Here is a 17,861-nt window from a genome sequence, read left to right on the forward strand (position 1 = left end):
GTATTTTATTTATAGTATAATGTGGACATTTTATCATTGCACATGCTTTGACCATTTTGGTTGCTATTAACGTCGGTTAGTGTCGACAAGCAACATTAAACTCAACGTAGTCACATTCTGTGTGGGAAGCCATGGCGTTTCACCAGGTTTCTCACGTTTTAGTGCATCTACCCAGAAGCGGCGTCTGGTCTCATATTTTTGAAATTTATAAAACAATATTTTTTTTTAACATGATGTTATGATCTATGCAGCCAACTGCACAACATTCTGCTGTAAATGTTCGACGAAAGTTGCCTCATTTCACTATCAAACCATAGGTTCACCGCGTCACGTGATAAACAAAGGCGGCCAGGGGTCGAAGTACCCGTATGTTCAGTTCCGAGAATGCGTTAACACACCAAAACGGAAATTGTGTTGAAAAGTTCGATAACAACTTTAGACTTATTCCCCTTTTACTATCGACTAAGATCGGTAATTTCCGCCACTGAATGTTCGACTGAATTCGTACAAGTAATCGGTTCGATTGTCTTCAAACTTGGAAATAGCGTCCAATACGCTTTACAGGCTATATTAAAATAAAGTATACATGCCTTTGTGTGCAATCAAAATGTTTAATTCTTGCAAACATGGTATATGAGGTGGGATACAGTTTACAATTGTCATATTCAAATTAAATTAGACGTTAACGCGGTTCCGGAATCTGCTCTTTGCAAATGAACAAGGACGTAAAGCAAGTTTATAATTTCCGATATCTCTTGAACAAAGCATAAATATTATCAACTGTATTCTTATAAAAGTTGCAAGATATTTTAGTTTAGATATAATAACCCTTGTAACAGAACATACTTAATGTGTTTCAGTACTTGTGTACGTTCGTGTAAAATGAACGGATAAGGTGAAGTTAGATTTCATTAGCTCTACGTCATAATCGTGACAAGTTAGATTTCGTTAGCCCTACGCCTTAATCGTGATGGTGCGATGCCCTTTAAGCATTCATGAATATATTCTTTTTTTCTGCTTTATTAATAGTTTTTAACAAATAAATTATGCTCAATAAATTAAAAATACAAGGTTGCAATCGATGCACACCCCGTCTCCTGCTGTTACCGAACCTGCACTATTTAAAAACATTTGCAGAGTAACATAGCTCATGTTTACTTTGAGCCCAGCCACGGCTGTTTGATAGATACTTTTCTCAGCTATGAACAGAATAAAAACATCCCAGAGAAGTGTTTTGGGGCAGATAATGTTAAATAATATACCCACAATAATGGCACATGGACCAAAAAACTTTTTTGAACCAATGCCAGCCATAAAAGAATGGCTCACAAGTGGAAAGGGATCTCACCACATCCACCGCCATACAACAAGTGGTCACTAAGACATACATCAACACAATCATTATATTTAGATGAACAAGTGAACACTACCAAACAAATAACAAAGTTTAAACCAACAAATGGACATTATTTTTAAAATAAAGTTTAAATCAACGAATAGAGAACACAGTGGATACCGCTGTACAGACATATACATTTAATACTTCTTGGTAAGTGTTGTAACCTATTGGCAAAATTCTTTATTTGTGCCAATTACTTTCAAGATTATTACATTATTAAGCACTGTATTAAATTAAATAGGAGTAACACAATTGGTTACCTTAAGAAGTATGGGCAAGTGGAAACATATATGGGGCAAGTGAATATCTGATTGGCACTTGCCCTGTGGCAAGTATTTTTTTTTGAACATTTTTGAACCCTTGTTATGTTCGTCACAACATATTGATAATTCATGTTCGTCACAACAAATTGGTGATATCAATATTATCATGTACTTCACAAATAAAATAATAATAATAATTAATTTTAAAAAACATAATAAAATAAAACAAAATAAGGAAACAAAACAGAAACTTGTAACAACCTGTTTTTATCGGTTGCGCTGTAACCTTCATTATGTGAGTATGAAATTATAACATGTCTAACAAAGGGAAACAATAATATTGTATTGCGTGCAACAAATGGGACGTCTGACATTTCGAGTGTGGTTGGGGGGGGTGGGGGGTGGGGGGGGGTGGGAGGGGGCCACAGTTCATATATTTTTGTATGAGTTCTTAACATGAGGTGGCGTCATGTAACAATGTATTCCAGCAAGCTATTGACATCTGGCTATCATGAACCTACAGACGCCTTTGTTACAATGGCTGTGCATACACATAATACTAGTTCTAAAACGTTGTAATTTCTTATTTTATATACTGACCAAAGACGTGCACTGGAGCAAGTACAATTGAGGTTAATTATAGATGTATTAGAATGATTTCGTTCCTACCTGTTCCAATGGCGGTGTTAGGTTCTATTCGATACATCACTGGGCAATGGAGAACTATACAAAGTTCATATGTTCATATTATGTCAACACACACATGCACGCACGCACACTAAGAGGGATTGCGTGTTATTTTACCCTTATTTACTCTTTATGTATATTATCGCGCGCGCGCGCGTGTGTGTGTGTGTGTGTGTGTGTGTATGTATGTATACATACATGCATACATGCATACACACATACATACATATATATATATATATATATATATATATATACACACATATACATATACACACATATACATATACACACGTGTATACATGTATATATCTATATATATATATATATATATATGTGTGTGTGTGTGTGTGTGTGTGTGTGTGTGTGTGTGTGTGTGTGTGTGTGTGTCTGTGTGTGTGCGTGTGTGTGTGTGTCTTACCCATAAATATTTGATTTTATATTTACATGTTATATATTTATACTCGTATAGAATATGTTATACATATATATTGTAATTCCCGTATTATTATACCTGTAAATATACACTATGTTTTATACCCATATTTTTATAATGCCCATATACACCGTTTATGCCATACCGTCGTATTATACCAGTTATGTTATACAGTGCTACTGGTAGTACTATACCAAATAACTTACGACTGGGTCAAAGTTCGAGCTGCATCCAACTTCTGACAAGTCCTGTGATTGGTGATAAATGTGAGAGTGTTGATTGTAACAAAAATTTGTTTCATCTGGGCAAAACATGTATGCAATTTTATTTCATCTAGTACCACTGTGTCCAGTAGCCTTGTGCTTGAAATATGTATGGGGTACCTGTAAAAAAAACGTAGTCAAATGTTGTGCGAAACTAGAGTTGTTGTAAAAACACCAAAAATGAGCCACGAAAGTTACCATTTTCTTTAGTTAATACTTTGAGGTAAGGGTTATGGTACTGATATTTATGGGTCATAGTTTGGTTGGTATATTGTATAGATTGTATTTGCTATAGTACAACCTACTACACCTTTGTGAATACTCACTCTGGGCCGATACCATTGCATTGAAACACGTGCAGATAATCCCCAGCTTTACTGCAAACATATTGTTCGTTCGTCCGAATAGCGACCCGATGAATGCTATCGGTGTGGTGTGCACTTTAGTATGCTGCTCAACTTTCTCCGTACAGCTTTCCTAGCTGGCTAATGGATCATTCCATGTCATTCGTCTTGTAAAATCTGCCAGAATCCATATATTCGTCAAATCTGGGTCTTCCAGGCCGATGTTCCATATCCATATTGATAACCATGTAAAATCATAGTTTGTTTTACAGCTGTATTTCAGTTTGTGACATGGTAACCAATATATTATGTTTTATATCTGGCTCGTTTCATTCTTCAACGCATACGTCAGCCATTGTTTTATACTTCTAAATCTGTGATTTTCTCTTATGCTGTCAGTGACATTGAAATGAAACTGTTTTCATTATTCAAAAAAGTATCCAAACACACATTTTTACTATTTGCATTGTGTTTGTTTATTTAGTTAGTTTTATTATCCAAATGAATCCAAGCATATGTTTTGTTAAAAGTTGTTTTTCTTTATTCAGCACAATGAAGAATAAAGCTGTTTCGTTATATTATTCAACACAGAAAACGGTCACACATTTCGAACATTGATAAGTACGCTGTGTCATATATTAGCTGGTTCCATTATTACTCAAGCCAAATAGATTATGATTAATCACAGCGAATAAGCACATGGTTTTAAGACTTATTAAATATCATTGAGCACGATAGCCAAACACGTCTAGTCTTCAAATGTTTTATCTTACCAGCAAGGCGATCCGGTCACAGATAATTAAACTCTTTACGTTCCGTTTGGTTTTGGTGTCGACATTAGAGTAAAACTTTTAAAAACTTTGTACACGCCATGGTGTCCGTTATACGGTAGGTATAACTTTCGACGACTCATGGCGGAAACACAGCAGCAAATACCACGAAGACTGGGTGCTAATTAAAAAAAACCGTATTGTCAGTGTCTGGGTCACCCAACGAAGTTTACAACAAAACACGAGTTGTGGTCTTTTCTCAGCGTGTATTGGGACGCCATTGTTACTCAATGAACCGTTAAGTATTGAATCCCTTCGCGTACAAACCGCATTCAGACTTACTTAGTAACGGTGAAAACGTCCACGAACGACAGGACCTACCCGATAAACAAACTGAATAACAGTTGTTTGTCAGTGGGAAACAGTCATTAATTGTTTCCCGTATAACTAGCAATACAGTCTATGGGAATGCCAAATACCCCCTCCCCACCCTTTCCTCCGCCCCAAATAATAAATACATTTTTATCAACACCCCAGCACCTTTAAAACCAAGAATATTTGGCGGACACTTTGGGGGTTATCCAGTCCAAATTAGTGCCCACCATTGGTATATTAAATACCGTGGTATGTGTTATCCTGTATCTATGTATGGCTGTATTTGGGGAAAGTGCATATAAAAAGAGTCCTTGCTGATAATGGGGGGGAAAATGTAGCGGGTTTGTTCTGAAGACTACGTGTCAGATTTAGGTACACGTGTTTGGCATTCAGTAGTTGATTATTAAAGGGACTGTACTAAGTTTGTGCCATCGTTAACATTTTGCTGACTAACACAGATTTTTTGTCGACTGTAAACAAAATTTTCTGAATAAAATACTAAATGTGTTTCAGGTCGTCCTAATATTTGTACCAGGTCAAACTTGCTAATATATTTGTTTTCGTACGTACGAAATGATTGGAATATACAGCAAGTCAGTACATACCACAGTCGATGATATAACAGTCAGGGGTCACTGGTTGGGGTGCGGTGGGAACTATATTCTTTTCAGGGTGGCCGAATTATCGCACATCAGGCGAAAGCTCTGTCAATGAGCTAAATTGCGCCCGGCACACAGCTGAAGCGTTTAATATCGTTTTCCATTTTGTAAGCAACTATTTAATTTCATTCCAGTGACCCAAGACAAATGGGGAAGTTCATGCGAAGAACTTCCTTAATGTGGTATAGAGCATTTTATGTTCTCAGAGTTTTATTAAACGTGCGCATTTTAAACTGTATATGAACAACCAACATGACAACAACAACAACAACAAAAACACAGATTGATACACACGCACACAGATCTATACAGATAGATAGACAGAGAGAGAGAGAGAGAGAGAGAGAGAGAGAGAGAGAGAGAGAGAGAGAGAGAGAGAGAGAGAGAGAGAGAGAGAGAGAGAGAGAGAGAGAGAGAGAGAGAGAGAGAGAATGTGAGAGAGAAGGACTAAAGAGACAGACAGTGGATCAGAGAAAGACTAAAGAGACAGAGAGAGGGCCAGACGGACAGACAGACAGACAGACAGACAGACAGACATACAAACGGTGGTAGAGAATCCTAAACACCACTTCGGGAGTACATATCAGGGGTCAGGGGATAATAAATTGTGAGCACTCTCCTGAGGTACAATGGATCATAAGTTCTACTACCCTTGGTGGACCAGTCGGATTGTTTTCCATCTCAATCAATGTCACACGATTGATCCCTTGCTGCCATTTGGTAGGAGTAGCATATAATATGACGGCAGCGGCTTTTTCTTTCTTTTTCTTTTTCTTCTTCTTTGTTGTATCTCACGCTCTAAGCGAAATATCAAAATGACCATATGTTAGACATCACACAGCTGTAGTTTAGAAATGTACTGTTTAAGGTGTCGTCAAAAATTATTAATTTTCTTCCCTTTGTTTGTGAAGACATGTTTATAATGATCAAACGTGGAAAGACAAATGTGGTTGGATATTTTAAATGGTTATGTAATGAATCTGTACTCGACACTGCAGCTGTAAAATTAATACAGGTATGTACCAAAAAATATAACACCAACGTGTGAATAAAATGTTCCTTCGTCGTCTTTCTTGTATTAAAATACATTTTAAACGAACTAGCTAATTTATCATTTCAGTTACGATTTAGGGAATGTGAAAACAAATATATAAGTCTGTTCAACGTATATCTTTATATTCCCTTAAAGAACGGGAGTACATAGATTGTACATTTGTAGTGAGGTGGATAAATGAAAACTGAAGGTCATTATTAAACGATCACTTGCTACTAGTGGAAAAATGTAGCAGGGTTCCTCAAAGACTATATGTCAAAATTACCAAATGTTTGACATCCAATAGTCGATAATTAATATGTCAGTGTTCTAGTGGTGTCGTTAAACAATGAATGGATATTTAACGACACCCCAGCACAAAAATGTATCGGCTATTGGGTGTTACACAATGGTAAACATAAAAATGAATTGATGATTAACATAATACAAAAAATTCTAAAATCACGTTTTTAAAGGGACATTCCCGAGTTTGCTGTTGTAAGATATTTCCTACTAAATAAAATATTTCTACGATTAAACTTACATATTAAATATATTTCTTGTTTAGAATATCAGTGTCTGTATATTCCATATGTTTCTGGTCGTCTTAATATGTGTAAGAAGCCCAAACTGAATTTTGTGTTCAAATAATTTCGTACATACGAAAAAACATATTTTGGGAAATAAAATGAAATTTAAACTAGTACAAATATTAGAACGATCAGAAACAGGTTTAATATATAGCAACTAATATCGTATGCAGAAAAATATATTTCATATGTAATTACAATCGTTAAAAACTCTCTGTTAGTAAGAAAGAAAGAAACAAAGAAAGAAAGAAATGTTTTATTTAACGACGCACTCAACACATTTTATTTACGGTTATATGGCGTCAGACATATGGTTAAAGCCGCACACCCTAGTTCCATCCAGCGAAAATAAATTATAATTTGGTTAATCTACAAACCTGTAACACACTTAGATCACGTTTTTATCAAATGGAGTGAAAAAGCAGGTTTTATATCGATAAATACCATGGGAATCCCCATGTCCCAATTGCTTGAAATAATTTTGAAAGTTAGTATTCTGATGTCACCAGTAGATGTCGCTCGAAGCACAACAATGCCTACGTCACGACAAATTTCACAGACTTGGGGTGCGTTCGTTTCACCTCTCCTGGACATGTTCCAACTGTTCTGTCCTGGTTGTATCCCCTCTCCAGATATCGTAAGACTTAGCAAAATTATTGGTTTTAAGGATTTGTAACGTTTTGTATTGAGACACTTACTTGTCTGAACTTTATTGTTACTGAAAATGTTCATGAACTGTGAAGAAAAATCTCACAAATGAACAACAACAAATCGGATGTTGATTGCGCGAACCGTGTACGAGAAAACAAACCGAACCAAAATGATAACGGTCACGTGATATACCAACGTCTGTGACATTGAAATGGAAATATTCCCTCTAAAAATAGATTGGACCTCGCTTGCTTAACGGTTTTGGAAATGGAAATGTGTATTCTAAATAATAAAATGTAAGTAAAGTGCACTATTTATTTGTGAAAATTGGGGTTTAATAGCAAAAAACAACGCCGTAATGGTTAACAAATAAACGTAACTAAGGTGTGTCCCTTTAAGGACCACACAGATATTGGGCTACTTTTTTATTAGCAGCAAGGGATATTTTACATGCACCATCCCACAGACAGGGTAGTACATACCACGGCCTTTGATATACCAGTCGTGGTGCACTGGCTATAACGAGAAATAGCCCAATGGGCTCACCGACGGGGATCGATCCCATACCGACCGCGCATCGAGCGAGCGCTGTACCACTAGGCTATGTCCCGCCCCTTCTCTATTAGTCGATAACATCTTAAAAATTGCAGCAAACTCAGGACTGTCCCTTTAAACACCGTATAAAGAGCTTTGCAAGTATTACAGGTAAGTATATTAAAATTTCAAATAAAAATCAGTAGGCCCCCTATCTCGTAAAAACTTGAAGGTAAGTTCAGGTTGGAATCGAAATGATTCCATGACATTTTGTCTAACAAATATATCTTTTCTCGTCGGTCCAAGATGATTACACTTGGTGAACCGTCAGTGTACACTGACATTGTTCACACTCAGGTGGAGGGTCCTTCTTTATAAAAAATGAATGCGTCAAGTACATGTATGACCGATGTGAGCACGACACAAGACCATTTCACTCTTCCTGCTCCGCCTGTAGGAGGACCGCTTGTTCGCAACCACACCGTTCCAATCATCTTGCCAAGTAGAAAAGATATACTGGTTAATTTTATGTTTGAGATGAGTGTAAAGCACACCAACCCTGGACTGAGTCAAATCCAAAGCAGACTTGGCAGCTGTATCTGCTTTTTCATTACCCCTGATACCAGTATGGCTGGGAACCCGAACAAAATACATTATTTTTATTAGCAGTGTATAAAAAGACACACTTTCGTATCAACATCCCAATTAAAGGATGTTCCAACTTCCAGTTTTGTAAAGCTCGAAGACACAAAAGTGAGTCTGTAAAAATTATACTTCTTCAAGACAAACGGGATTTACAGAATTATACAAATTATTATGCTACACAACAGCCATTCCAAAGTCTCAATTAAAATATAAAAAATAGAGGTTTTTGTTATTCACCAGCAGAATGGAATATATTTTACAATATAACTTTTAAATGCGTTAGATATACAACTTTACGTTGGTTTCAATATAAAATTCTACACAGATTTCTCGCTACTAACACTTTTCTATATACAATACATTATATTAATTCAAATAAATGTATTTTTTGTAACGGTATGCCAGAGACAATTCAACATTTATTTTATGATTGTTGTTATGTTAAAGAATTTTGGAAAAATATTACAAACTGGATATTCAGTACTATAGGAGAGTGCATAATTATTGATAAACATATTGCCATTTTGGGTCTGGTTAAGAAAACAAATACATAGACAATAAATTGGTTAATTATTAACAAAATATTATATTTATTTCATGAAAATACAAAAACAAAAATTTAATTTATTTGTCTTAAAAACTATAATTAAAGAAAAGTTGGAAACTGAAAAATGTATCTTATTTAAAAATGGTAATTGTGAAGATTTTTTTTCAAAAATGGGAGCAGTGGTATAATTTATTTCAAACATCATAAAAGCTTATTAAATCTATCAAATATTGAGATATATTTATTTCTAAAATACCTTCTTCGCACTTTCTACTCCTTCACACACCTTTTCATAACACTTGTTTTTATCAATGTTAATTCCGTACATAACATCTTTTCTTTTACTTTCCTTTTGGGACCCAGATAATAATATTTTTATTAGTAAACGTTGACATCATCGGCAGTAGGAATTGATTTTACAAGTAGGCCCTATATTCTGAAAAGAAGAAAGTGCCCTTATTTGAGAGTTATTTCCCTTGGAGAGAGATTTTACCATAAAGAAAACAGAAAAATAGATTAATCAAAACTTTCCCACATGTTTCTTTAAACACCTAAACATTTTATAATTGTCTTCTAATATTTTAGTATATTGATTAATCGGAGTTTGACGTTATCACAGTGACAGGAGTAAGTAACCATGTTAACGTCTAAGGTGTTTGTGAAGAAGACGAAAAAGGGCAGCGTGATGAAAATAGTCCGGGAACATTACCTCCGTGACGACATCACCTGCGGATCCCAGACCTGCGAATCGTGTGAGCACGACGCAGACGACCAGCCCCTGCAGAGAGACCCGTCCAACGATAGCAGCGCGTGCCCTGGCGCTCATTATTTACTACCAGACACTAATGTCGTCTTACATCAGGTTAGCCCGAGAGATAACAGACATATTGTGCACGGGTCATAAATATTAAAATAACGTCTATGGTCTTTGACTGTCACTCCGAAAAGTCCCCATGTAAAATGTTAATACTAAAATAATGGCAAGACTTCCGAACATTCCAGCATTCAGTTCATTTAGGGTTAGTGATAGTATTAGCATTCATAACATTCGGAAGTCTTTACAAAATAATTAATAATATGTTACATTAAAATAAATTATTTTGATTATGATGTTGCTTGTCTTTTGTTTTAATCGGACAAAATTGGATTGTTAGGTGTGCAAACATGCATGTTTGTTTATTAAACAGATTATATGATTAATTTGATATTAATAAATAAAATAAAACAGAAATCGGTGATTGTAGCGCAGACTTAAACCCAAACCCTAATCACTCGGCTATTTGGAAACATGTAGGCTATCATTGTGTAGGCTACTAATTACTCACTCAGGTCAGTAACAAATAGATCAGGTCACGGCATAGCGTAGCATTTGTAAGAAGTCGCCAATCAAAATGGTGGTTGTCTTGTAAAATGACCGAGTCAGAAACATAATCACTGAAAATATTTGCAAATGTCTGAATATGCAGGGCTAGCTCTGGCATTCATCAAATTCACACCGGCCTCGGTGGCATCATGGTTAGGCCATCAGTCTACAGGCTGGTAGGTAATGGGTTCGGATCCCATTCGAGGCATAGGAGTTTTAATCCAGATACCGACTCCAAACTCTGAGTAAGTGCTCTGCAAGGCTCAATGGGTAGGTGTAAACCACTTGCACTGACCAGTGATCCATAACTGGTTCAACAAAGGCCATGGTCTGTGCTATCCTGCCTGTGGGAAGCGCAAATAAAAGATCCTTTGCTGCTAATCGGAAAGAGTAGCCTATGTAGTGGCGACAGCGGGTTTCCTCTCAAAATCTGTGTGGTCCTTAACCATATGTCTGACGCCATATAACCGTAAATAAAATGTGTTGAGCGCGTCGTTAAATAAAACATTTCTTTCTTTCACCAAATTCGCCAATTGCGAATTTTCAAAGCAGTTGGCGAATTTCATTTCAATTTGGCGAACTAATTTTATGTAATAATTGACTTTTTGGGGAAAATAACTTGATTTCTGCAATTTTTTAAGTTTAATAGACAATTTGATGAAATTTTTTGCTCACCCAGAGCTAGCCCTGATACACTATTAGTTTTATTTTAGTAATCCGCAGAATAGTTAAAAGTATCTAAAATCACAGATTAGCAATTTAGTTTACAGTAAATTGTTGTACTTAGGTGGTGGACATATTCTATAACCGTTCCCAAAACTAAAAAGTAGAAAAGCAAAGTGTGTATAATTATTGAAAAAGACATTATAGTGACTACAATGTCTATTTACACATGTATATTATATAATTAATTTACATACTTTATATGTATTTAAAATTTACTGTTATTAAACACACAATAGATATTCTACCTTGGTGAGAACATTTTGACCTGAGAATGTTTTGACTCCTGGACGATTTTGATTGGATATGAGCCCAAGTACTTTTCTGTTTGCGAGCTGGACAGTCATTTGGACGTTTATATCTTTAATACCTTTCAGCCGTCAGTGATACATTTTGTGTTATATTGAAAACACAGGAATATTGCCTCCTACAGAGTAGCACCAAGTAGCCATGTAGGAAATACTCCAACTCCATTACATCAATAATTCTATGTTTGATGTTAAATACCTCATTTTCAAAGACACCAATAACTAACTTTTTCACATATTAATTACAAATACACACACTACAGGAAGAAACCCGTCAGCTTACCCTTTCCACAATGTTTTTTTTTAAATATGTAGGTGCTAATGGGGTTTCTTCTTGTAGTGTGTCTTTGCCTCCTCAGTGTAAGGCAAATATCCTGTCTTTTCATTATAGAGTTATCTTTGATGGCAAAGAGCAATTGTATCTGTCCAAATGTCTACATCTTGTTAGACAATAAGGGGAGGACATAAACCAGTTGTAAAGCACTCGCCTGTTGCACGGTCGGCTTGGGATCGATCCCCATAGGTGGACCCATTGGTTCCAGCCAGTGCACTACGGCTGGTATATGAGTACAGCTCAGATCATGGGTACAGAAACTGTTACACCTAGGTCAAATATTAAACTTTGCACAAATCATGTGAAATGACACTAATTTACTGACTGATATCTAAACTATGTAGATTTATAACTTGCAGATCAAGAACATAAGAATTTTGCTCTTGACGGAGCATTTCATAGCAAGACATGCATATCTTCTGCTCATAACATGGTGTCTTGTGATGCATAGTAACTGACAATAAATAAGGTCATTTCACAATTAAACCCAAAAACAAACATGAATAAGTGGAAGACTATGTGAAGACACCAAAAAACACAAATTGTGTATAAACTTAAAGTTTAGAAGTGACACTGTAAAATAGACACCGTTTTGAGCAGCAGATTAAAAAAAAAAAGTTTCCAGGTACAGAAAACTAACACCATTGGACATATACAACAATGAACACAATATGGTACATGGAAATAGATTTATTCATCATTTATGATAACCCAAAATCAATAGCACACATTGAAGTAGAAAGACTATTTCAAACCACCTTCTGCGCATAACACAGACACTGATTATGCCAAAATACATCATAAAACACTGCAAATCATACAGATGTGACCCCATTTGACAGCATGACTTAATCATTCCTAGGATGTGATAGCTTGTCTTGAGTAATAATAAAAAAAAAAATGTACTAGTATATATATGCTATAGACTTGTGACACAGAAAATCGGTAAAATATGTTTTTAAAAACTGAATCTTTGTAATATTTCGAGTTCACTTTTATAATGAATATAAAAGATTGGAAGTAGAAGCTCTGTAAATATACTCAGCAGGATAATATTGCCTCTCAATTAGTGTTAAGTTATAACATCTTACTTTAATGATTGGGAAAAAAAAAAAACGAAATATGAGGAAAAAATAGTTGGCAATCACTGGAATAAAACTTGTAATTTGATCATTGGGATCCAATACTAAACAGAAATCATGTAGGCAATTTGTGTCTTTAAAAGAAATCCTTGGAACAGGCATAATGTCCAGGATCTTAATGAAAAAAAGAAAAAAACGAGGTGTCCAATACATCAGACATGACATAGTGCTGCCCCATTTTCCTCAGGAAATGCAGCTCTGTTCCATCGTCATCAACAGCTTCAACCTGCAAAATATGAAAATGTCACATTATATAACAAGCTTGTACAATGTACTGACAAAATGTAAGGGTCATGCTTTAATGTTGATTTTCAGTATAGATTGTAAACAGAAAAAACTCCACATTTGTTTCATGTTTGTGCTGTTGCTTCTGTTGTTTATCTTACAAGGTTTGTTGTCAACATCCAAATAAATTTTCATGAGGTTTAAATAACTAAGTAATTTAATCCAAAACTTAAATCTGTTTTGTACATTCCATAAAGTTTTTTTTGGCAAAAATGGCAAAAGGGGGTGAGGGGGGTTAGGATCGGTCAGGTAACCCAAGCCACACATATTATTTAATTTGGTCTAATTGTATTTTACTTCCAGGTTCCTTGTAATAAAGTGTTAAAATGTAAAAACACAAACACTTTAAATGGTTAACATAAAATGATACCTAAAAGTTATGTTTATAGATAAAACAACTAAGTCAATATTTTTTGTATAATTTTTTTGTTTTTGTGGTTGCTATGGTTATGAAAATGCCTACATAAATAGCCAACGAAAAGATGGATTTTTATTATTTACAGTTTTTTCGGCCATGACTCAAACTAAAATAATCCTCAAAAGACTGTTCAGACATCTGCTTAAAACTTTTCTGTTCAAAGATTTTGATTACCAAATAGAAGTACATCAAACACAAAATAAAAGAACTTTAACCCTTTTTTGTTTCACCATCAAAGACTACAAAGAACAAAGTGGCTAGTCTTGTTAACACACCTTTTAGAACAGGTGGCAATTAGGGGCAATAAAAATTCTAAAGGTAGACACAGGTGGGCCACACAGGTGGGAGGTGTTACTATACAATACATTCAACCTCACTTTGAATCTGTAGTATCAAAAGGATGTGGATTATCACATTGGTGATAATTAAAAGTTCAAAAGACAACATAAAAGGCTTTTTTCTAAGCTTTGTACTCTTGTACTTCAACAAATAAATGGAGTCTGTGTTATTGTCTAGCATTAATGGTTATGAGCGGAATGTAGATTTATCTCCAGTAAAATCATGCAATTTACTTAAATATACATGGAAACAATTTAATGAGAAAATAACAAGAGTATTTATCTTATGTTAGGTGGTAGTTGTGGTCTCTATATTGCTTTTGTACATGGGGCATTTGTTGATCAAAATTTGTAGTCATCATGATGTACCAAAATGGCCATGGTTTTTACCCACTATTACTGTCATTTTAGCTTTTTCTTGAACTTGGTGCAAACCAAACATAGCAAACTTTGCTCCTACTACGTTCTATAAAGTCTTTCCTGGACATAGTTGTAAAAGCAACTTTGAATTTTTTTACATATCCTTTGAAAATTGATTTTTTGTTCAACATACACTCAGTGTACCCATGATCTGAGCCGTACTCGTATCAAAGGGCCATGGTATACATGTGCTATCCTGTCTGGGATGGTGCATATAAAAGATTCCTTGCTACATGAGAAAAAATGTAGCAGGTTTCCTCTGATGACTACGAGTAAGAATTACCAAATGTTTGACATCCAATAGCCAATGATTAATAAATCAATGTGCTCTAGTGGTGTTGTTAAACAAAACAAACTTTTAATTTTGTTAGACAATAACATCTGGTGGTACCTATATGAACAGTCCATCTCTTTCTTTTTCAGATTGACGTGTTAGAAGATCCTTCTCTGACAAACGTAGTTATTCTTCAAACAGTTCTTGATGAGGTGAGAAATCAGACATTTCATTTCATTGTGTATATATATTGTAACAGTATGTAGTGTTTTCCCTAGCATGTGTTAGGATGGTGCGTTACCATACCTCCATCGTCTAGCACCATCTTGCCATATTCAGCGACATGTTGTCTTGAGATTAAAGCCTTTTTCGATCATTAATTCTGAAACTGTCTTTATAAAACACTCAAAAAATGTATTATTATTAATAATAATAATAATAATAGATTTTGTATTTCAGATCAGTGATCCATAGAACATATTTAAACATCACATGTAAAACTGATTACATAATATACACGTACACATTTGTACACCGCAGGTGGCATGTAGGTTGTTTAATTAATAATGCCTATTATATATGTTGCCATTCATTTATTAATTCGTTTAATTAATAACAGAATGAATGAATGTTTAATGACACCCCAGCATGAAAAATACATCGGCTATTGGGTGTCAAACTATGGTAATGCAAATAAATAAAGCGGTGATCAACATCAATATAAAAATTCAAGATTTAAACAAAAACAGTGTAAAGAACTGTGCAAAGACACAAATATCACAGATAGATACTGATTTTTACTCAAAACTTCAGTTTTGTGCTGTATTGGCCATTCTCAAAGAAAATGTTACACCCCTGCACCACGGTGATGTTACAGCACGCGTAGGGGAATTAATAACAGATGCCTGTTATATATGTTGCTATTTATTTATTAAAGCAAGCACTTTTAATTATATTTATTTTTATTTCAATTAAATTGTTTTTGCCTTTAATGAAAAAAAACAAGTGCTCTGAAAATGGTGAAAATGTCCCAGAAGTAAAAAACATTATATACATATATATATATATATATATATATATATATATATATATATATATATATATATATACTACTCAAAAGAATTTAAGGGTCAGACGATATTTTCGACATTATTTTCTGAATGTTAATTATATTAGCTAGACCATAATGTCGCGCATGGTATTGTTCCATTTTGACGAAAGTGGGTCTAAGCAACCCATAAATGAATTAAAATCCACTGTCATTGACACTGTCGACTAGTTCTAATGGCGAAAACATGCTTACATTTGCACGTAAATTAGGGAGAAAGCGAAAGGTCTGCTAAGTGCCCATAACTTGCTTTTTCACAAAGCACTTCATTTGCACACTTTGCATATGTATTCCATGTTCCCAATGCTGAATTTCCGTATAATTGGATCTTGCGTTCGTGTATGGTGCACACTCCAAATTCGACAATGGTACGACTTCAACTGACTATCGAAGATCGAGGAAGGGCTATTGCTTGGCTTCAGGATGGCAATACGCAAAGAAATGTTGCTCTGAGACTTGGTGTCAGTCAGAGTGTCGTTGGCCGACTGTGGCAACAGTACCAAGCAACGAATTCTGTTCGAAATCGTCCACGTTCGGGAAGACCCCGAAGCACTACAAATAGAGAGGACCCATACATCACCAATATGGCTCTACGTCAACGCACAACCACTGCACGCCGATTACGTGACAATCTGCGGACTGCGACTGGAACTCGAGTGTCTGATCAAACCATACGCAATCGTCTGAGAGCCAATAATCTACGCTGCTGTCGCCAGGCTGTTCAACCACCACTCCTACCACGTCACAGAACGGCCAGACGTCACTGGTGCACGCTTCATCTGCGGTGGCAACGTGTTCAGTGGGGCAGTTCTGCAGGATGACAATGCCAGACCCCACCGCGCCAGGGTGGTAACGGACTTTCTCAGACAACAAGGTATCGCCAGGATGGATTGGCCAGCATATTCGCCTGACTGGGCCCCAATAGAGACGCCTGGGACGAATTAGGCAGGAGAGTTCGGGTTAACCATGCCCCTCCGGCCAACCTTCATGATCTGGGTCAACTTCTTATGGCAGAGTGGCAGGCCATTCCCCAAGAGTTCTTCAGACTTCTGATCAACAGCATGAGGCAACGATGTGTCGAGTGTATTCGAGCCAGGGGTGGATTCACACACTATTAAACGAATGTTCTAATGTGTAAAATCCATGTTTGACAACCTTCAACTTTGACAGCATGCCATGTGACTTTCTTGTATACAGTGACGTTTATTTGTGGTTTTTTGTAAATATGGAACAATAAATTAAATTTTTGGTTTAGTTTACATCATCAATCTAATACACTCTGAAACTTATTTGGTTATAAATTTTTGACCCTTAAATTCTTTTGAGTAGTATATATATATACGGTATATGTTATTTATGTCGGATTTCAAACAAGTTTTATGATTTTAAAGTAAGCTGCCTGTTCAACAAGACCAGCCCTAACAAATTATAAAAAGAATTCTCATTCATTCATCCTTCATTATGTTCATCCATCTATTCCAACCATCCATCATTCCATCTATCCCAATCATCCATCATTCCATCTATTCATCCATTCATTCTTTGCTAAAATTATATAGTCACTTCATTATATACCATATATACATGTAGTATCATAATTTTGGTGAGGTCATTTGTAGATAATTTATTTACGGGCATGTAAGCTCCTTAAGGGGGCGGGATGTAGCCCAGTGGTACAGCGCTCGCTTGATGTGCGTTCGGTCTGGGATCGATACCCGTCAGTGGGTTCATTAGGCTGTTTCTTGTTCCAGTCTGTGCACCATGACTGGTATTACAAAGGCTGTGGTATGTGCTATTTTGTCTGTGGGATGATGCATATCAAAGATCCCTTGCTGCTAATTGAAAAGAGTAGCCCATGAAGTGGCGACAGCGGGTTTCCTCTCTTAATATCTGTGTGGTCCTTAACCATATGTCTAACACCATATAACATGGGTACAATATTTCGAAATCTG

The 17,861-nt window shown here is 35.8% G+C and overlaps 2 protein-coding genes across 2 annotated transcripts in view; one reads left to right on the forward strand and one right to left on the reverse strand.

Moving 5' to 3' along the window:
• LOC121387973 (serine/arginine repetitive matrix protein 1-like) overlaps positions 1-3,926 on the reverse strand; it is a 23,544-nt gene extending 19,618 nt beyond the window's left edge. Inside the window, exon 1 of the mRNA XM_041519158.1 lies at positions 3,375-3,926. Coding sequence (XP_041375092.1) covers positions 3,375-3,435 — 61 coding nt within the window. The 5' untranslated portion in view covers positions 3,436-3,926. The remainder of the gene's footprint in view (positions 1-3,374) is intronic.
• Positions 3,927-9,723: 5,797 nt separating this feature from the next.
• The window catches only part of LOC121388794 (exosome complex exonuclease RRP44-like), a 31,816-nt gene continuing 23,678 nt past the window's right edge, over positions 9,724-17,861 (forward strand). Inside the window, exons 1-2 of the mRNA XM_041520296.1 lie at positions 9,724-10,058; positions 14,951-15,013. Of these exons, the coding sequence (XP_041376230.1) occupies positions 9,834-10,058; positions 14,951-15,013 (288 nt within the window). The 5' untranslated portion in view covers positions 9,724-9,833. The remainder of the gene's footprint in view (positions 10,059-14,950; positions 15,014-17,861) is intronic.

The sequence above is a fragment of the Gigantopelta aegis genome, chromosome 14, assembly GCF_016097555.1.
Source record: "Gigantopelta aegis isolate Gae_Host chromosome 14, Gae_host_genome, whole genome shotgun sequence".
Taxonomy (NCBI): Eukaryota; Metazoa; Mollusca; class Gastropoda; order Neomphalida; family Peltospiridae; genus Gigantopelta; species Gigantopelta aegis.